General features: G+C 39.6%; 3 protein-coding genes across 7 annotated transcripts; 1 reads left to right on the top strand and 2 right to left on the bottom strand.

The window, feature by feature from the left end:
- Positions 1 to 829: 829 nt before the first annotated feature.
- On the top strand, positions 830 to 6,511 carry LOC104456273 (PTI1-like tyrosine-protein kinase 3). 3 transcript variants are annotated; one of them, XM_010071033.3, is made up of 8 exons: positions 830 to 1,097; positions 2,537 to 2,714; positions 3,764 to 4,017; positions 4,124 to 4,250; positions 4,354 to 4,627; positions 5,597 to 5,729; positions 5,855 to 5,941; positions 6,025 to 6,511. In XM_010071033.3, exons 2-8 carry the CDS (start codon positions 2,564 to 2,566, stop codon positions 6,154 to 6,156), a joined length of 1,158 nt encoding a protein of 385 aa, XP_010069335.1. In that variant the 5' UTR covers positions 830 to 1,097; positions 2,537 to 2,563; the 3' UTR covers positions 6,157 to 6,511. The 3 variants fall into 3 exon arrangements, with proteins under 3 accessions (XP_010069335.1, XP_010069334.1, XP_010069333.1); XM_010071032.2 differs by having other exon boundaries at positions 830 to 1,283; XM_010071031.3 differs by lacking the exon at positions 830 to 1,097 and adding an exon at positions 1,414 to 1,570.
- A 745-nt stretch (positions 6,512 to 7,256) lies between these two features.
- Positions 7,257 to 12,594, bottom strand: LOC104416189 (uncharacterized protein YnbB). 3 transcript variants are annotated; one of them, XM_039300458.1, is made up of 12 exons: positions 12,387 to 12,594; positions 11,425 to 11,538; positions 10,798 to 10,908; positions 10,653 to 10,715; positions 10,428 to 10,541; positions 10,200 to 10,349; positions 9,678 to 9,755; positions 9,372 to 9,593; positions 9,210 to 9,254; positions 8,717 to 8,836; positions 8,138 to 8,230; positions 7,257 to 8,010 (listed from the first exon to the last, which is right to left on the bottom strand). In XM_039300458.1, the coding sequence occupies exons 1-12, from the start codon at positions 12,504 to 12,506 to the stop codon at positions 7,951 to 7,953; spliced, it is 1,290 nt and encodes a 429-aa protein (XP_039156392.1). In that variant the 5' UTR covers positions 12,507 to 12,594; the 3' UTR covers positions 7,257 to 7,950. The 3 variants fall into 3 exon arrangements, 2 of the variants coding, with proteins under 2 accessions (XP_039156392.1, XP_018717180.2); XM_018861635.2 differs by having other exon boundaries at positions 9,168 to 9,254; positions 12,387 to 12,592; XR_001980961.2 differs by having other exon boundaries at positions 7,961 to 8,010; positions 9,168 to 9,238.
- A 2,125-nt stretch (positions 12,595 to 14,719) lies between these two features.
- Positions 14,720 to 16,620, bottom strand: LOC104456272 (DNA-directed RNA polymerases II, IV and V subunit 6A). The gene is made up of 6 exons (XM_010071030.2): positions 16,461 to 16,620; positions 15,711 to 15,744; positions 15,457 to 15,623; positions 15,330 to 15,381; positions 15,167 to 15,234; positions 14,720 to 15,054 (listed from the first exon to the last, which is right to left on the bottom strand). The coding sequence occupies exons 1-6, from the start codon at positions 16,493 to 16,495 to the stop codon at positions 14,985 to 14,987; spliced, it is 426 nt and encodes a 141-aa protein (XP_010069332.1). The 5' UTR covers positions 16,496 to 16,620; the 3' UTR covers positions 14,720 to 14,984.
- Between the last annotated feature and the right edge of the window lie 5,168 nt (positions 16,621 to 21,788).

Here is a 21,788-nt window from a genome sequence, read left to right as displayed (position 1 = left end):
TGCCTTCTAGTCACTTCTACTGAATTTAATGCATCCCTATAAATATGATATGATTTGCAACAATCTGTTCTCTACAAAAAAGTTGAAATAGCCTTATCAAATTTCAATGTGTCTTAGAGATCTTTTATTCTGGCTTATAGAATTAGGTTTATGAACTCACTTGTGACTATGTTCGATGCTTGACTCGCATGCTTAAAGTTTGTTATATTTCCTGAGTTATGTTCCTATTCAAAAACGGATAACCCTTCATGCCAATCCCTTAAACTTTCTATCGAGATAATTAGCAAGTCATGGTAGGACGAGTTTGGTGGTTCGATGGTTGAAATATAAAGTTCCGTTTTTTTCTCTATCCGCTTAGCTTAATTACTTGTCATTATAACAGGGATTTTGTTCAAAGAGCGCACACACAGAACTTATTAAACAAATCGAATGAAAAATGTTCTGTAACGCCCGCTTTTCTCACGCGTAACGCCAGTCGAATTGAAATTTTGGAAATAACCGAGAGACATCCTTATCAAGTCAAACTTAACAGAAACCGAAGAAAACAATAACGTCCAAAAATCAGTTTGATGCCTCGGAACAGGAAGGAGCCGAGGGGGGCGCGGAGCACCTCGTCACGACAGATTCCAACACCGACCTCGCTCCTGTCCTGCGTCGCGTCCTGCTGTCGATGCTTTTCCTTGGTAGAGAGAGAGCGAGAGCGATGGATCAGAGCGTTGGAAATAAAAGGGAAAGATAACAGCAATCGATCTCCATATTAAATTACAGACCACAATCCCAATCAACGCCTACAAGGAAAACGAATAATAATATAATACAGAAAGACCAAAAGAGAACAAGCAGCCGCGACGCGTTTGCTTCTCTGTTCTGTCACCCCAGCCAAAAAGCAGAGCAGCGAGAAAAAGCGAGAGACCTCTTCCGAACGCACCTGTACTTTCCCCCCACTCATTTCCCCCCTCCCCATCCACCGCAGCATAACCCACATCGCAAGAAGAAGCCCTTCTTCGGCCATCGACGCAGAGCGAGCGTGCGTGCGTGCTTGCGTGTCTCTGTGAGAGAGAGAGAGAGAGAGAGAGAAGGGGAGAGTGGAGAAACAGGTATTCTTGTTCTGCCCTTTTCCCCATTTCCTCTCTTTTTTCCCCTTTCCGGGTTTTCTTGTTGTTTAATTATAGGATGCGATCCCTTCTTCTTGTTAAACCAAATCCCATCAATTTCGGATTTTGATCGCTGCCCGATTCAGCTCTCATCGCTATCGTTGCCCCCGCTTCTTCCCCCCCTATATGGTTTGGACACGTTCCTGCGCCCCCTGCTTGATCTTCACGCAGTATATATTGGTCCTTTCCTCGCGAATTTAGGGTTTCTCTGCCAGATTGTTCCTTTCCCTCTTCCCTTTGCATATCTAATATCGTGTTGGTAGCGTAAAGATCGCTTCTTGCCCCCTCTTTCCAAATTGGTAATTGGGGCTCGGGATTCCATCGGCCGGATTGATTGTTGGGTTTCGCTCGTATTGTGAAATTAATCGATTGTCGTGCACTTGATGGAGCGCGATCTTTATCGCCGTGGTTTTGGGGTATGTAGCAATGGCCGTTTTGTTTCTTTTTCCCCTTTCTGACGATGTGTCTTTCGTCGACAGCAGATGGTTTTTTATGGTCTTCTTGATTTGACTGTTGCGTCGATGATTTCATGCATATGCTCGTGTTCTTTTTGGTTTGTTTCTTACACATAGTCGATATCTGCATTAGGCAAATGCATTGGTGAAGCCTAATTTAGTCACTGTTTGGCATTACAACATTGCCATTATTAGTCAATGGGTTTTGTCCATTCTTAACACGAAGAAACTTTTTAGTTTTCCTCGTGAATGAATATGTATTACATTGACCATAAGTGAGATTTCTACAAGTTTTTATTGGTTTCTAAGTTAAAGGTGTTGTGCAGGGGTTTTGGGATGAAATGTCATAGGGTTTTCCTTTCAACTCACATCCGAAATTCGTACCCATATATTCGGCACCAGAGTCCAAGGTGGAATAATAGATGCTGCCTTGGTTTCTGGACTTCTGTTTCTAATTTTCTCCAAGAATAGCTCTCTATAGGAATTGAGATTTATTTGCTTTTTTTAGGGGCTTCCTAATAAAGTTGATTATGCTATGTTTGCATTTTTCCACATTTTATGATGTTTCATTATCCCTTTTCCATGAACGTGGATAAGAATACCGTAGTGATGGAACTTAGGTTGTTGTTGGGTCCAAGTTAAACGTACGAGTGTGAAGTTTAGTGTACTTGTCATCCCTCTAGTTTGATTACATGCAGCGTAGGCAATCATGCATCCCCTTCTGCTGCTGCATATGTCCTTTGTCGGTAGATTGCATATATTGATTTTCGTGGTCTTGAAAATTGGTTGAGGTTGTTATAATATGGTCTCGTAAAAGATAACTTGTGAATAGTTGTGATCAGTGGTTATTATTGATAGGTGCAATGTCCAGAGTTTTCCTTTTCTGTGTTTGTTTTAGATGATTTACATATCCATCCCCCATGGCAGGCACATGCTTCTCCTCCTAGTCACTTTATGCGACTGGACAGACCGAGGGCACAAGACGATCTTTTATTAAGGAAGAGGGATAGGATGAGGAGGTGGCTTTGTTGCACATGTCAAGTGGAAGAGTCTTATCCATCCAGGGATGATGAGCTTCTTAAGAGCCCTAGGCACCATGCTGATGGTACCGTCACTAAACTCTTTTCATCTGAAGAAAGCAAATTGCTTCTTTGAAACTTTTTTGGTTTATTATCTATTTTCTATAAAGTGTTTGTTTAAGTAAATGATGATGCAAGTGCAGCTTTCTGAAAGGAGTGCTAAGTCATGCTTAGATATTAATTTATATATAAATGTTAGTAGGCGCCTGAATGATTTGTAGTCATCTGTGTTAGTCTTTTGCTTCTTTCCCGGTAATACTGTACTATGAAAATCTTTGAAATGCTTGGGAATTCAGTTTTCTTTAAGTAGTGCAAGCTTTTTATGTAATTTTTCTTGGAAGTGCTTACTCAGAATTGCCCTATGGTGTTAGCTGTGATGGCTTCAGTTCTACAAATTAATGTTTCAGGGTGCAGGTTTAATGAGTTCTTAGTTTTTGAGTTTGGTCACTATGCATCTCTGTAGATTATAAATTTTTCTAATATATCTCTATGTAGCCACATAATCATAGAAAGCCTGATCCTCAGCCAAGTTTTTGCTGGTTTTATTTTCTTTATCTTAGCGAAGTGAGACGTCTATGTTTGCTGGATCAATTATAAGAACAGAACTGGTATGCTATCTTATTTCTGTGAGAGATCTATTCCGAAAGTTTTGCAAATTGAAAATCTTCTGCTGATACTTTTCTCACGCAAGAATATCTGGGAGATGACACAGATGCAAATGGAAAATATCTGCATCAGAGTACTTTATGTTGCTCACCAGATCTACTTGTGATTTAGTGATAATTTTCAGCTGATCTTAGGATACTTTGAATGTCCATGAAGGAATAGTGGAGTTACCTTAAATGATTTTGAAGGGGAAATTTGTTCTTGTGTTTTGCAATACTTTTTGAACCAATGGAATATTGACTAAGGAATTCCCCATTTCATAATAAAGCAATGTCAAGTCTGATAATTATCTTATTCTTTTAATGAATTGTGCATGTTTCTCAGTTGCTATTTCATCTAATTTCATTGCTTTTTGAATCTGTACAAACTTCATTCATTTATGACATCTATTTATAATTTGTCATTCTAGGGTACCCAAAAGGCTCAAAGGCATCAGTCCCCATCAAGCCTGAGGTGCAGAAGGCACCACCACCTATCGAAGTACCCGCTTTGTCTTTGGATGAATTGAAAGAGAAAACTGATAACTTTGGATCAAAGGCGTTGATAGGTGAAGGATCTTATGGAAGAGTATATTATGCGAGCTTAGATAGTGGGAAAGTGGTGGCTGTCAAAAAGCTTGATGTTTCTTCTGAGCAAGAGTCGAACATAGAATTTCTGACACAGGTGCGTCCTGCCTTGGTATTTGGATATTCTGCCCTTGTGGGGCATTGTATGCAGGATTTTTGCCGGTCAGCAATTTTTACCTATTCTGTTAATCTTGTTTCTTTAGGTCTCTGTGGTTTCGAGATTGAAGCATGAAAATTTTGTTGAATTGCTTGGTTACTGTGTGGAGGGAAATCTCCGGGTACTTGCTTATGAGTTTGCTACCATGGGATCTTTGCACGATGTTCTACATGGTACTCAGCCTCTGTGCATTCTTCTTTTTTCTCTTAATTGTGTTGATCATAAGAGGAATCATGGTATAACACACTTGTTCTTATTTTTATGGTGCAAGTACAGGCAGAAAGGGAGTCCAAGGTGCACAACCAGGTCCTACACTTGACTGGATGCAGCGAGTCAGAATCGCTGTTGATGCAGCACGTGGTCTGGAGTACTTGCATGAGAAGGTTCAGCCTTCTATAATTCACAGAGACATTAGATCCAGCAATGTTCTTCTATTCGAAGATTTCAAAGCAAAAATTGCAGACTTCAACCTGTCAAATCAGGCTCCTGATATGGCTGCCCGTCTTCATTCTACTAGAGTTTTGGGAACCTTTGGCTACCATGCTCCAGAGTAATGCATCTAATTATCCTCTTTTATTTGGTTGTGGGGTTCTCCAATTAGTCTGTTTACTTATCAAGTTGCTTCAGGAACATTGCATTTTCGTTTCTCTCAATCATGTCTCTTCTTGTTCTGGGTTTTGTCCATTTGACTATCGCAAAAGTATGTGCATTAACAAAAGATAAAACTACATTTGGTGGCACTGTATCAATCCACAAAAGAATAAAAACTGTTTGGGCGATCATATCTTTTGTTTATGTATCCATATTAACAGCTGGAGCTTTTTTGGTGCAAGTTTTCAGCATGATTTAGTTTTGCACCTGTTGGTGGAAAAGCATGATGTAGATGTGATCTTCATTATGAGATTGCCTGAGACCAATGGCTGTTCAAAGTTTTTCTTGAATTGGAATTTTTTGATAGCTTGTCAAAACCTCTACGCAAGGTGTAGTTAGTGTTACAGGGTGGTATGTGTAAAGGCCTGTCTTAGAGGGCTTTTTTAAATAAGGAGGAGTGTTCTCTTAGAACCTGCCATACCTTCGCTCATCCTCACCTATGTTTAGCATTTACCACATCATGGACAAGCAGTTATGAACCTGATATAGTGAGGTTTTTGCAGCTAATTGATATCAAGATATTTTGTGAAGTCCCGCTCAGTTCATCCTCACCTTTTTAGGAGTGTTTTCTTAAAAAATCCATGGCTTGAATGCCTAATTGTATGCATATGCTGGGAGTTTGGGTTTTCAGGCAAGATATTTGCCTGTTTCTGGTTTTAGTTAGTGTGAAAATTAGTCGAATTTGGGTCTCAGTAAGGAAGGGCTTCTTCCATTTTATGAGAGGGTCAGGTTTATATTTCTTAGCTAGTTGCTGAGGTATATGCCAAAGTCACTAATGATCAGATCAACCTCAGTTTAAGAATTTCTCGCGATACATTTTCAAATCTACAGCTTATGTAACTTGGTCATTTTGCACGATTCATTTTAGGTATGCGATGACCGGGCAGTTGACCCAGAAGAGCGATGTCTACAGCTTTGGCGTCGTACTCTTGGAGCTCTTGACCGGGAGAAAACCTGTTGATCATACAATGCCCCGTGGACAGCAGAGCCTAGTCACTTGGGTGAGAGCCTTTACCTCTGCTTCCTAAAACTGAAAGAGAGTACACTTCCTTTTCCTCTCTAGGATTTCTCTACGTGCATGTGGGTGGAGTTTAACTGAGATTCACGTAATGAAATGAAATGTTAGGCTACTCCAAGATTGAGTGAGGACAAAGTCAAACAGTGTGTTGATCCCAAGCTGAAGGGAGATTATCCTCCAAAGGCAGTCGCAAAGGTATTCGTCTTTTGCATGTGCATTAGCATACTATATATATGGTTGGTTCACAATTAATCATGTGTTATTTTGGGTTCATTCAGTTGGCAGCTGTTGCTGCATTGTGTGTGCAATATGAAGCTGAATTCCGTCCCAACATGAGTATAGTTGTCAAGGCTCTTCAACCGCTCTTGAAGACTGCAGTTCCACCTGCGGCTCCTCCTTCTGAGACCTAAAGCTAGACAAATCGAAAGCTTCCTCTGGCTGTTTGCCTTTTCTCGCTTCTCGTGCACAGTTTGTTTTATTCTACAGAGTCAATGGAAAGGACTCGTATTCGTTTAATTTTTCTTTATAAAGATGAGCGTGCGTGCGGAAATTGGATAGACCCATTTCTGTCAATGAGTGCGATTTGTTTGAATGATTATCGATGCTCCTTTTCCTGGAGAGTTCGGACTGAAGATGGGAATGGACTTTGTGCTTGGGTGGTGTTCCACGAGTGGTGTAAAATCTTTGTTAATTTATGCAACGGGTCTGATTTGCATGAGACACCTTGAGTACTTTAGCTGCATAAGCAGAATGGGCTTTTGTTTATCTGATGCTGCAGTTTACTTTCAACCGAGCTGAAATAATTGAGACTGGAGAGGCTCATGTACCATGTAGGAGGGACTTGTACTAGACTTGGTGTATGCTCTCTTTTTGCATAGTCGTGGGTCCCACACGAGCGGGGTTGGTAAATATGCTAGGATAGGTGCATACGCAGGGCAACATTCTGTGAATCAAAATTCGCATTGCTGATTCATAAGTTCGATTTGAATCTGCTTTGGAGCTCTGAATTAACAATTTCCTTTACAGTTCATGTGTATAGAGAGGTCTGATCCTGCTACAAACGCTATCATTCCTTTCTGTAGCTTTTCAAGATTAGAAAGGCTGCGGCGCAAGTTTTTTTTGAGAAGGACATGCGGCCCCCTTTCTAATTCTCAGTTGATTGATAGAGGCATGTGCAGGTTGACATAGTTTGTATTTCCTATTTCAATTTTTGTTCATTGTGCATAGACAATTCTGCTAATCTGGTTTGAGATTATGGTTTTGGCTTCGCTTAGATAACTTCCCAATAGATGTATACTTTTTTCTCTTTCCCTATGCTTTCTCCTAAGTCTTATGTTGGAAGACATCACTGATTGTGAATATAATTCCTGAACATGAGTTTTATCACGCCATCATTACATGTGTGATGACGAAGTCAAGGATTACTGATTCCCCCTTATTTTAATGCCGGTAACCTAAGACATAACCGGTAAATCAAGTCAAATGTTAAAGCTGTGTCTCAACTCCAAAATTTTGTAGGTTATACTTCGCTTTATAGATAGATCAAGGACTAAACTACAAAGATGCCATACTTAAGGGACCGAAGATGCCCTTTCTTTGCAACCAAGGGGAAGAGGAACAGCAATTGAAAGATTCTCAATTCTGGCTCTGAAGTATATAAGCATTGCAACTTGCATGCAAGACTGCAACTTTTTTGTAACCTCTCCCATTTTTACATGATTCTCATTTGGACTGACGACCATATCCAATGTCTTCCAATTGCAAAAAAGCTTGTATAATTTCGGCATCTGCGTCTACATTCAGCATACCAAACACTCCACATATATCACCACGTCTTTGACGGGGATGCTTTCTTTCCCAGCAGTGAAGCAAGAAAACCTCTTAACACGAAAAGTAAGACAGCAACACGAGCCAAGTATCGACTTGTAGCATACATTCTCATGATCATCCATTTTAACCGCTGCCTCTAAGATATTAAATAACTTTGATCATAGAGGAATCCAACAAGTGGGGAAACAATCCAAAGAGTTCAATATCACCTCACAGAGCCACCCCATTCTCCTCAGTAACTCAAAGTTACGTCTTGACACAAGCCAAAACCTGCACCCTTTACTATGGAACTTTCTCCGTGATTTCATGGCAAAGTTGTCAACTCAAAAGTATCATGCAGAACCCTTTCGGCTACCTGTGGACCAGTCTCGAGGTTATATGGATTTCAGAATCTCTCCCAAAACTAGAGCCCATTGCGTCCAGTGTGTGCCTCCCTATATTGCACATTCCATCAAAGTGTAAGTACAAGCATGAAGCATGACTCTGGATGTTTAACTAGTTCGGCAAAGTCAAACACAATAAAAAGTAAAGGGACACACAAGCAAAGCAAAAATAATTAACCTGGCAAAATACAGCAAATGGCTCTCTTAGTGGTCCATCACAAGAAAGTTCGCTTGTGCTCCCATCAATGAATGTTCCATCAGCGAAGATTACCTAACAAAGTGCAAGGGACTTTCAAGTATGAGAGCTTTCTAACAATACTTTGGTGTACAAATCAAATTCTTTATTTTGTCTAGATAATGTAGTTATCATACTTTCATGGAAAACTCAATTCACTACCAATTGAATGTATAAGACATCAACTCCAAAAAAACTTATCCAAAAAAGCTTCATAGTTTGATAGAACTATAACATGGGTGCCACAGGATGCTTGCAGATGACATGATACAGACATCCAAAATGACCGTCATCCTAGGTAATAGTTAGGGTCACCTTCTTTTGTTAAAGACAGGTGCTGTTGCAACCGAAGAAAGCTTAAGCTTAAGTGTAGAAACAATTCAGAATTGAATGATGATGTAGTCCAAAAATTAAATTTGCTGAGCAGATTAGATGGCACCCACTGATTGACAAGGAAAGGTACGGTAAATTTCTGGATAACCAATGATGATAACTATTTGTTCATAATTAAAGAGTTCAGACCTCAGAAGCATAACCCGGAGTGACTCCTGCCACCGGTTTAGTGAATGAAGCTACTGGAGAACTTCTCTGGACAGCTTCACAGAAAGCAAGAAGTCGTTCCCGAGTACCAAGCTGCACTGCCTGAAATGAATAGAGGATCAAAAGCCAAATCCACATGTTATATTCAGTCTGCAAAAACGTGATTATTTTGTGCTACCACGTTGAAGATTCAATAGTGGAAAAGTGATTTTCCTGTACTGCCCAACAGGGCCGTGAGGAACTCAACAAAACGATAATTCTTAAACCAAACTCTACAACACCGTAATTCCTAGAACTACACCCATGAAAAGGGTATGAAGGTGTATGTGGCACGGCACATACACCATGATTATAAACCAAACAAAAGTGATTCAGAGAGACACAAAAATGAACACTCAAGTTTCCAGCTATTATCAGCCTAGACCTGACAAACCTGCACAACATCATGGCGAGTAGCACGAGGAAGTGGCTGCACCTGATAACCTCTTGATGCCATGACTTCAGCTACAAGATAAGTTCCCTTTTAAAAAAGAACAGAGCCAGTAAATGTCGTGGAGATGAGGACTCAAATTTTATTCATTCAACCAAAAATTGTGATCAACAGTGCAGCAAAGAATGTCCAAACAAAATCAAATACCTTGATTGCCTCACCAACCATTTGAGGCGAAAGGAACAATCCCTGGAAAAAGGCACGCATAATATCACCAGGAGTTGACCCACAATCAACTCCAAGCCCAGGTGCAGAGAGACGAGCAGCTGCAGCAGTCACCAATTTGTTTGTGCCAGCAACATATCCACCACATGGTGCAATGGTTCCCCCTGGGTTTTTTATTAAACTACCGGCGATCAAATCGGCACCCTGCAACCCAACTCAACGGCATGTTCTTCACTTGTCTCTAGAGAGGGCAACACAAACAACTTAGAAAAGAACCGAGTCACATACCACCATTGGAGGTTCAATTCCTTCAACGAATTCACCATAGCAATTATCCACCATCACCAAGCAGTTAGGATTTTGGTCCTGTAAATGTCATGTAAATGTCAACAAAATAAGACTCAAAACGGGTCCAGGGTTGCAAGAAAAGTTCTACTTCACGCTCAAACGATAAGTCTGTGTCAATGTTGATCCAGGCATAGACAGCAATCCGTTCTATAATTCTTTTTACAGTACCTCCCATGAGAAAGTGATCCCACAACATTAAGTGTAATGTTGTCATTGAGAAATTTAGGCTCTTTCCATTAGCATTTATCCTCTTTCTCCTTTCAAAGCTCAACTTTTAAGTGCACCTACACATCAATTTAGTCTAATATGCAACACCTGGCCTAAGTTACTTCACACTGACAAACAATGGCAAATAAGGTCAACATGATGCAACCTACTAAATCAAGATTCCAAACCCAGCTCAATCCATGCTCAAATTGATAATTTTTTCTCTTCAGCATCTCATGCACCTGTCAATCCTACCTTTATCATCCTTATTGCCCTGCCTATGTCCTTGACACTTAAGCTCCTACGCCATGAATAACCACAAGACCTCTGTATCAATGCACATTTTGTATGAGATTCCACAGCTCTGGAAAGTGAATTCCAGTCAAGTCCACCGTCCACAGCAAGCTGGTTTATGCCAATAAAGGGAGTCATTACCAAAAGTAGGAATAGCTTAAGCTGAAGTCCTAAATTGTTGCAACATACTGGAACTTCCCGATACTTCACTCCAAAATCTTTCAACGAACCCAGGCCATGAGAATCCCTTTTGCCAATAACTTCCTCTAGAGTATCATATGGAGCCCCAGCAACTGCCAAAAGCTGACAATCAAGTAAGTGCAGACCTTACTTTCTCAAATTTACTCCGCACTCACAACGAAGGATACTCAATCAAGTTAAACACAATTGTCAATGATATGATGTAGAGCTAACCTCATCCCCCGGCCTCAGAATGGCAAAGAGAGCACAAGTAATAGCATGAGTGCCTGAGAAGAACTGTATCAAAGGCACATGCTTAGGCAGTTAACCAAGTGAAGCAATTATACTTCCACATAAGTATAAGCAGTTTTTCGTCAACCTGAGAGCGTACTATTGCTGATTCAGCCCCAAAGATTTCTGCAAAAGCCTGGTCAAGTGCTTCACGTCCACCTGCTTCCTCATGACCATAGCCAGTGCAACCACCAAAGTGCTGATGACAAACATGAAAGTCAGGAGGTACAAGACTATAAGAGATGATCGAGAATGCTAGTCATCTTCTTGCATCAGTTGTCTAAGTATTATGCATAGAGAGAGAAATGAAGGAAACAACTATGAATTCCATTGTACTAGAATATTCCTCAACAAGTGCCAGTGTAAATATACAGTAGTATTTCCCTTTTATGCATAGCCTCAATTAGAAAACTGCTGACCATCTCTAAACTAGACATCAAAGGTTAATTCCTAAAACAGCCATCAAAAGTTAATTCCTAAGTCCATTGAATACTTATTTGTGATTCCCAACCGGACATATAATATGTTCAAGTTGACATAATGTTCACGCAAAGAAGCTCAGCTGTGAGCATGGCTATGTGACTTAATCTACAGTCCACCCCAAAAACCATGGAATAAGTCCACTTTCACCTCGTGTTAGTTTGATCATTATTAAATTACCGAACTTAACTCCACATCTGTAGCTAACAAAAAAAAAAAAAAATTACTTCCTTACATGGGATCCAATTCGAGCATTCTGAAAGGCTTTCAGTACACGAGCTGTGTTATGCGCCACCATCACATCTACGGATCTGAATTCGGAGTACAATGAATCCACTGCTTTTGAAACCTGTGTTGCCCAAGAGGTTAATAAAAGGGGGAAAAGAAGACAAATTTAGGCATTTGGCATTTCAAAATGAAGATCTCAAGCTGCAAATAAATCGGGCTCCTTCCAAGCACTGAGACCCCACTCTCATTTTTCACAGCTGACCTGGGCTACCATCATGGATTTATGAATGGACAAAGCATCTCTTGTTTTTTCATCATTTGTCTCTATGCCTCAGCAACTTAAAAAGATTTCGAGCCGAATTCTATTCCTAACCTCTCAGTGTGATGCAATACAATTTTTGCTTAGTTCCCGACTTGGTTTTTGTCCTCCTCTAGGATCTGACAAGTCATCATTCGATTTAACAGCCAGAGGTCAATAAGCCGTAAGTGCAGTGCTTTACAGCAATGTAATCAAATCAAGTCCTGACCAACACAGTTTAACACTCGAACTCGACCCGCTGTAAAATGCCAAGGCCCAATATTCGCCGCAAGGCACGATCCGCCAACCTCGAGCTTGAACCGACTCAGCTCTATTATGAAACATCGAGTCTACAGACACTAGCCCGAGTTACGCCCCGAACTCGAGCCTGCATAAAGATCACACGACCAACCGCGACACGTCTAAAAGATCAAATGCTCCAACACTTTGAGCTCGAACTCTGGAGCCAAGCATTCAATTCCTCCATCCCTCGACACCAACTAGTCCTACAATTCACAAGAAACGAAATTGGCGAAGACCCAACGCCCACTTTCCACCGCCAACCTCGATGGCAAACAGAAGGCGCCACGAACCGGCACGAAACGATGGATTACAGCAGCACCACAGGCGAAAAAGATGGAACCTTTGGGTCGAATTTCTTGGCGCGTTACCTCGGGAACGAATGGGTGGTGGCGAATGGGAATCGAGACATGAGAGCTGGAACGAGCTGCGACCGCGTTGCTTGGTGGGCGCAGAGCGCAAGCGGAAGGCGCGAAGGATAAGGCCCGCATCTTCTTCTCCCCGAATCAAGAACGTGTCCGTTCGCAGCTAGCAACTGCCTGTCAATAGTGGTTCTTGTGTGCTCCCGCTCGGCAGTTTTTTCAGCAGATTCAGGGAGTGAAAATAACCCAATATTTTCATGCTTGTAATTTGGTCGAATTCAAAATAGATTGATAATTAAATTCTGACTGGCAATTCTTTTAGCATGTAATATATTGGTAAGTTACCGATAATTTTAGGAAAGTTTCAATGGTTATTTAATATGTAACATGCCGGTTATTTATTATTATATTTTTTTGAAAGTACCGACGGCTGTTTCGATTCCTTTCAATTGCCATCTAGTTCTATAAATTGTTAATATATACTTGACTTATCAATTATCAAATTACTAATTTTTATAAGAAATTATCAACTATTATTTGAACCTATTTATCAATTTTATTTGATTTTTTAAAGATTATTAGTAGTTTCGAAAACTTACCAATATTTATTTGCTATACTCTTATAGCAAATTATCAACCATCAACTCTGATTGAGTAACCATCTAGTACTGTCTTGATAAGTCATATTATGTGGTTGAGTTAATCATATGCACTGGCTTTTCTGAAATCACCACGTTTTGTAATAATTTACAAATATATATTAGAGATTAGCGCATTCATAATTTTAACAAATAGATGGTGGTGAACTCTTAAAAAAATTTGGTAAATCTCGGAACAATCAAATAAAAAGTGGTCGGTGGACTTGAATATGAGTACATGATTTTCTATCAAACAAAAAAAAAAAAGTTAACGCATTAGTAAGTTACACAAGTAAATGTCAATAACTTATTAACATAGTTGCCAACATAAATCAATTGAACAACTTCTAATACTTTTTGTCAAGTTACAAGCATGCTACCAACCAGACTAGTTGTGGGTCAAAATTTTATTACCGATCAGATTTGACAATTACCGACCTTTTTCACATTGTCCCAACATTTTACCTTTATGAAATAGTAAAACCCTCGTTGAGTACTCGATAGAATGTTTAGGATACATTTGATAACATTTCTGTTATGGGAATTTTTTTTTTTCAAAAACACTTTTTTTCTATTTTAATCTCGAGAAAGAAATGCATTTAATACGACCCGATATATTTTTATAATTTAGAATTTTTTTAATTTATTAATAATTTTTTTCTTTTTCTTTTCTTTATTTATTTTTCTTCTCCTTCCTCCCATCGACGACCGGCCGACGATTGACTAGAGAAGGGCCGACAAGTTCACCTCAAGGGAGGTTCATCGGCCACCGACGAGGTCACCCCAAACCTCACCGTGAGGGGCAAGGCGACCTCGCCCGACCACTAGCAAGGTCAAGCCTTGCGTGGCCGGGCAAGTCTCAACCTCACCCGACCATCGCAAGGTCCGCCTCGCCCAACCAAGGCGAGGCCAAGCTCGCCTAGCCACGGCAAGGTTCCAGGGGAACTCGCTAGCCATCGGCAAGACTCGACCTCGCCAAATCTAGGTGAGGTCACCGGGCCTTGTCTGGTCAGTCATCGGCTGGCAAGTGGCTAGGGGAAGAAGGGAGGAAGAGAAAGAAAAAACAAAGGGGAAAACAAAAACCTTGATTCTTGATTTATTTTTTCTTGAATTGTTCCCAGAAACAAGAAGACAACTTTTTTATTTCTTATTTCTGTTCTAGATTTATTCCTGAAAACAAAAAACTCACAAAATGCGTTTCTGATCTATTTCCACTCCCGGGAACAAAACAACTCTATTTCTACTCCTGGAAACCAAAAAACAGAAACACGCCCTTACACGCATCTACTTGTCAAGCTTCAAGTTGATCTATATCACATCATCTGCGTTGCGTATCTCATGATGCAAGTTCTCGTTGTTACTTATTACCGAAACAAGCTCCAACATTGCTACCATCGTCTTAAATACTTAACATCTTGCTAGTCCCCACAAACCGAAATGAACCCAAATTACTCCTTTTCAATTGATGAAATAATCTGTTATTTACGATCACAACATTTCAAATTTACCTACAGATACCCTTATTACCTAGAGATTGGTCGTACGTATGCTTCATAAAGTATTATTTTATGATTTATGCAGAAATAACTGAGAATGGACAGTACCGTTTCCCTTTTGTCATCTTAAGATCGCAATGATGACGAGCAGGCGGGCAAGACTCGACTAGCAATTCCCTAATCGACATAAGAATCAAGGAAGAACGTCTTGATCTAATAGGAAATCCTTTCTTGAGGTATGATATATTTAAAGCAACGACTCCCTGACAAAATACATGTATGAAGTAGAGCATTTAAAAGTCGCCGGATCTTTTATCAAACACACCATCTCAGAGCTACCAGGTGCGAATGCACATCAAAATGTCCGTGACCTTGACACTGGCATTGTCATTAATTTTGCTTGTTGAGTGGTTCATTGCCCTAAACCACTAGCATTTACAGAACACATCCAATCTTCACACACGACGAAAGTATCAATCACCCCCCACTTGCCTCTTCCAGGAATCTTCCACGATCAATTCGTCTACTCCCCAATCCTCATAACTGTAAAACCATATAATAGATATAATGGAAATAAGCAGGAGGTATATTGCATTGGCAAACTCAAAACACATCATATTTGCTGCAATGGAGGAGGATTGACAGTGAAGCTGACCTTCCATCGGGGAGATAGCGACGGATGGTGAATGGTATTTTCCTCTCTCGGAGCTCTTTCATGGCAATCTGCAAATAGTAAAATATCCGTGGTTAAGTAATCACTGAATAAGGCACTTTAAATGTTCTACAAACTAGGAGAAAACTTGGGGTACAGTCAATACCTCTAGTGGATCAGTTTCGCCCTCTAACTCAACCATGACAGGCGCATTCATGCTGTTCAATCAAAATAAATTTTGGTAAACCCGGAACTGACAAGCGGCTTATAATGCCAAGGTTTCTAACACAAACCTGATCTGCAGAGCACGAGTACCCAGAATTCTAGCACGCTCATATTTCGTCATAAACTTTGATGTCTTACGAGGCCGCTCTACAGGTTCTTCTTCCTTTTCTTCACCATCAAGAGCATCAGGAACATCCTCATGGTTAGCGTTTTCTACATCCTCCTCGACACCTTCCTGTGTGTGGAGAATTCATCAAAACTGTCAGTCAATTCGTCAATGATCAAACATTTAAGGAAAGAATGTGAAAGGTTGGACCCTTACTTCAAGCTCAGGCTCTGGCGGTTCATCTTCGTACCTGCACAGCAAAATTCATGAGCATCTAAAAAGAACTACAAAATGCCCAAATCGGCATACTGCTTCCTCTGGAAAACTTATGCAACTACAAAATGGCTGTAGTTACCAAACTACAAATGCTCATGTCCCCAAAAAACCAAGAAAAGAAATCTAAAAAAAATAACAGATTGAGAAATCGCCAGACTCCAATGAAGCCACGCCGACATGGGAACGAGAGATACAGCACAGAGACTACGAAATTAAGCATGGCAACTTGCAAATCATATAACAGGACCGAAACCACAGTAAAAGCATAATTCAGGTGAATTAGCATTCAACGCCAGTTTTCCCTACCCATTGATCACGGACCAAAAGAGAAAATCCAGCAAACCCTACAATGAGCTCTAAAAAAACTATCGAGCGACTACTGGAACTAAGAATTACACGTATCAGCTCTCCGTTCATCCAGCGCATAACTCCACGCCCAAAAGCGAATCCTACTGCTCAAACGAGCAAGAAAACCAAACAAACTTATAATCCACAACATTCCGCGACACGTCGCACCGACCGACATGCTACGACCAACGAAAATCAGCAGCAGGTGCCCGAAGGAGGTAAGAAAGCCAGCTCGGCCATCTAAAGGTCGGTCCTATAAGACCCGAATGACCATCTCATCGACCCTAACACACGTTTGGACCACGACGCACAGAAATTGAGAGAGAGAGAGAGAGAGAGAACCCCATGTCAACTTCATTGTAGTCGTCGTCCGCCATTGCGATCAGCCGGCGAGCTCCGAGCGGGAGGAGGAAGGGCGAATCGGGGGGAAAGGAGCTAAAGCTAAAACCCTAATTTGATCGGAGTTTCGGTTCCGATTGATTCTGGAAAACCGACCGCTTCTCGGCAATTTATTTCACTTGAAGTCAGAAAGAAAACCCAATAAATGGGCCGCGCTTCTCGCATTGGGCTCTGGATCAAAGCCCAACCCATTGATTTTCATTTGTTGATAATTATTCTATTTCTGTTCCAAAGTTATTTTTCTATCCCATAATTCTTTCTAGAACAGAAATTCGTTTGATAAAATCATTTCATTTTTTTTTATTTATAGAATATATTTTTACTCTAAAAACAAGTTTGGAATAGAATTCACTTCTCTATTTCTGAAAGAAAAATAAAAAATAAAAACTTTTATTATTATTCATCTTTACTACTAGTTGGCCGCCATCCACTATACACTCGGTTGCCCTCCATCAATCGCCACCCGCCATCCGCCATCCGCCACCATCACCAATCACTGTATGTTTATCATCAGTCGCCATCTATCATCCTCCATCTATCAACAGCTGTCCTTTGTCACCATTTGTCGCTACCACCATTCGCCGATCGCCCAAAAATGAGAAATTTTGTACCGTTATCAAACGAATTTTTATTTCAGAAATAGAAATTTCGTATCTTTATCAAATACATATTTTAGAAAAATCTATTTCTCTTCCAAAATCTATTTATCACTAGAATGATTATCATTCACACCCTAAATGTATTGTTATTCCTTAGATTGATACCACCAAAAAATCTAAACCAGTGCATCCATCACAAATTTACCACCAAAGTAATTTTTTGACCACAAAAAAAAAAAAACCTCAAACCAGTACACCGATGACAATTTTATCTTTCGATAATTTTCCTTTTTTTAGATAAAAAAAATTAACTTTAGGTAAATTTATCATAAAGTACTAGGGCATATACCCTATTTCTTAATAACGATATTTATTGGGATAAGTGTACTAGAAGTCGTAAAACTAATTACAAAAATGCAATCAAGTCATGAAAACTTGTCAAATTGATCTAATCAAATCATTTTGTTGATTGCACTTTTTGAAATTTTTAGAACTCAATTGCACTTTTATAATAAGATTTAAGATTTGATTGCAATTTATTTATTTTTAAGTTTTAGAACTCAATTACACTTTTCAAGACAAATAGTATAGTTATACTGATTTTTATTAGATCCGCTTTCGATGTAAAAAGGGAAAATTTCTACTAAAAATCTATTTTTTATCCATATAAATCAACTAATATTGAATGACGTCGTATGAAAGCCTCATGTCTAATAATTGAATTACGTTACCTTTTCAAGATATCTAACAGGAAACTAAGAGAAAATCACATTACTTATGTGGATTTTTTTGGGATAACTGAATGAAGGAGGACATACTACATTGCTATTTGACTTGTAAAAAGATATGAAATACAATTAGATTTGAAGTGTATTTATTTGAATTTGACGCAGCATGCGTTTATACATGTTATAATATGTTTTGCTCTATGAGAACGAGTATATTTGTCATAATTCCAATAAGTGTGTATCGTGATTTTATTGATAATCTTGCAATAATGATGTTGGATTCTTTCAGATTTTCCACGAGATTTTTTGCAATTGAAGGATCAGATATAACCACTGGGATTCGCCCCAATGGCCACCTTTCCGATATGGAAAGGGGAAGTGAGAGGTTCAAATTCCCACTTTCTCGGGAGATGGGGTGGGGACGCGCAAGTTTCAGGAGTGGGCTTCGACTACCACGCCCTGTAAGAGGTAGGGTAAAAGTCTGAGAATGAGTGTAGAGTAGGAATAGAGTAGGACTGACAAAAAAAAAAAAGGATCATATATTAACATCAATAGGATCTAGCAAGATATAAATTTTTTTAATTATTTTTCCCTTTTCATTTTGTATTTTCCTCTCTTTGCTTGTCCTTTTAAAAATCAAGATCCTATCCTTCATATTTGGGTAGATATGTCCACACGGTCGTCTTAGTTATCGCACATTTTTCGTCCATGTCTCTTATCGTATGAGTATGGACAAATGTACTTGACATACATTGTTGAAGATAAATTCCTGAGGATGCTGTCAAGGACGGAGACTTTGATTATAAATGAAGACTTTGATTACTGAGGAAGGGAATGATATGAGCTGCGTTGCCACTGTTCTTGATCCTCTAATGAGGAATTCAAAGAACCCGGCTTGAGGAGGACGCCAATCAACGCATTGTTTCATTATCTAACAATTTGCCTTCATTTTTCTCAAGATAATGTGTCAAATTTTATTATAGCAGGTGGATTTTAGAATTTATAGAATGTGAAATTCACCAATCAAGAATTTGCAATCGAATCTGAGGTCAATTATATGCAAGCAAAAGATGAAAATCTTGCTACACCATATAAGTAGATGAGAAAATCAGACCTTTGGAATTAAAAATTGTACATATGATTGCATCAAGATCTAAAGCGGTCCAGACGTTTGGGCCCTTATTTGTCCTTATTTGTCCATACTAGAAAGATGAAGATTATACAATCGAGACCACTGCCCGCAGCGGCGGAGCTGGTTTGGGCTCTCTCCCCCTCACGAAAGAGAGGAGTTCAAATCCCAGAAGCGTCGTTAGGGATTCTTACTTGGAGTATTGTGGTGGGTCCTGCAGTCGCTCTCCCAATGTTTGCTCGCCAGCTGTCGGCTTACAAGGTTCCCTGGATTATCAAAAAAAAAAAAAAGATTATACAATCGAGGATATGAATATGTACCATTATTTTATTAGAAATTATTGTAATAGATGTTTGGGATTCATTAATACATATGGGCATATAGCAGCCGTTTTTTCGAGGTGCTGTCGTTTTTTCGAGTTGCCAAATCAGTTGCCGGACGAGAAAGCTACAAGCATTAAAGAACCATAGAAGAGCCTTCAAGACAGGAATGAGAAAGCTGCAAGCATTAAAAAAGAACCCACAAAGGCTTTAAGATGGGTTCTTTTTTCTTCAATAGACTATTTTGTTCTCTTTCTTACTGATGTGTAGGTTGTCATGTCTTCTTTTTGAAGGTTATTATCGGCATTTGCGAGCTTCAATTCTCATGTACCAAAATGAAGTCATGAGTAGTAAATCCAATTATAACCACGAAATCAAGAATGCGAAAGCATTCTCAATAAGAAGTTCTCCCTTTTAATTTTTATTTGTACTCTGATTCTAAGATTTCAAAGTTTATATTATTCTTTTGGTTCCAATAACAAATCAAATAATGCTAAACAAATCAAATGAGTCAATCCTTTAAGTTTTGCATTTGGTTCAGAAATGTGTTCATTTCTTCAAACCGCTTATCTTAGATCTGTTATAGGACCAGGGGACAAAGTTGGCGGAGGCGGTGCGATTAGAGATGGGAATTGAATGTTGATAACTCCGGACGATCTATTCCAATTGTTCATCCGGCATAATTCCACATGCAAAAGCGAATTCTACTTTACGTACAAGCAAGAAACCAAACAAAATTATAATCTATAACATTCAATGGACTCAATGGTCTATCCATAATCTTGCTTGTGCACGTTGCGCCGACCAACATGCTATGGCCAACGTAAATCAGCAGCAGATGTCCAACGAAGGTACGACGAAACCAGCTCGGCCAACTAAAGGATGGTCCTTTAAAATGCGAATGATGATCATATCGAGCTTAAACCGAGAGAGGGCGCGCGACATGCATCTCACAAGACATGTTTAGACGACGACGCACAAAAGTTGAGAGATAGAGAGAGAACGAGAGAGAACCCCATGTCGACTCGTTGTAGTCATCGTCCGCCATTGCGATCAGCCAACGAGCTCCGAGCGGGAGGAGGAAAGCGAATCAGGGAAAAGGGGTTAGACTAAAAGTCTAATTGATCGGAGTTGGTTCCGGTTGATTCTGCTTTGAGTGCTCCTCTGCGACTTCTTTTACTTGAAGTTAGAAAGAAAAACCAATAAATGGGCCGCGCTTCTCGTATTGGGCTCTCTAGATCAAAGCCCAACTCATTGATTATCCTGACTTTTTTCTGTAAGTAGTTCTAAATGTATTTTATTAATAAGGATTTTTATTTGGTCCATTTTCGCGTTACCTTTTCAAGTTATGTAATGAGAAACTGATAGAAAATTACATTGTTTCGGTAAACATTTTCCTGGGGTGACTGAATGAAAGGGGACATGCTGCATTGTTAATTGAATGGTAAAAAGATTTGAATTACAATTAGAATCAAAGTGCATTTATTTAGATATAATGCAACGTGTGTTATATATAGAGGTGTCAAAATAGGTCATTGACCCATTTATAAACCCATTTATGTTTAAATGGGTCGTTAATGGGTCAAGGCTTATTTCCCAAAGTATCCATAATGGATTTTAATGAGTCAAGACTAAGATATACGGGTCTTAAATGGGTCAATTGACCCATTTAAGACCCATTTATCAATCCATTAGAAATGAACCCATTTATTTTCACTCAAAACCTCACAACCTCTCACTTCTCTCTTTAACTTTGCAAATTTTTTTTTTAAAAACCGAAATTATTTTTATTTTAATTTTAATTTTCTTTCTTTTTTTCTTTCTTTCTTCTTTTTTTTTTTTTCTTTCTTCTTCTTCTGCTCTGGTCGCCGGCACGGCGATGGCCAACGACCGGCCAGGCGAGCCTCAAGCTCGCCGGTGTCGGGCGAGCTCGAGCTCGCCCCTTGCCGAATCTAGCGAGGCGAGGCCTCGCCGACCAAATTCAACGAGGGGCCGCTTGGGCTCGTCGGATTTGGCAAGGCAAAGGCCTCACCGACGTCCGGCGAGGCTCGAGCTCACCGGCGTCGGGCGAGGCTCAAGCCTCACTGGATCTAGCGAGCCTTGAGCTCGCCGGCATTGGGCGAGCTCGAGGCTCGCCCGTGGGCTGCCACCGCCGCCGTCGTCGTGGCGGCGGCTAGCCAAAGAAAAAGAAAAATGAAAAAGAAAATAATATTTTAAAAAATAAATAAAATTTTATTTTTCAAATAATTATTTTAAAAATTATAAAAATTGTCCATTAAATTTGTGTTGTATAAAATTTTAGCAATACCATTTTTAAAAAAATAATATATATAAGCTTGGAAGTATTTTAGTAATATAATCTTAAGAAAAAAACATAAGAATAAGTTTTTCTAAATTTGATTGAATATGAAAATATTTTATTAATATGAGTTGGGTCAGGTATGGGTTATAAAATTTATATTAGACTTAAATGGGTCGTTAATGGGTCAATTTGG

Source organism: Eucalyptus grandis, chromosome 8 (assembly GCF_016545825.1).
Source record: "Eucalyptus grandis isolate ANBG69807.140 chromosome 8, ASM1654582v1, whole genome shotgun sequence".
In the NCBI taxonomy this organism is placed as follows: Eukaryota; Viridiplantae; Streptophyta; class Magnoliopsida; order Myrtales; family Myrtaceae; genus Eucalyptus; species Eucalyptus grandis.
Note: the sequence above shows the minus strand (reverse complement) of the source record. Positions and strands in the feature narration are given on the sequence as shown.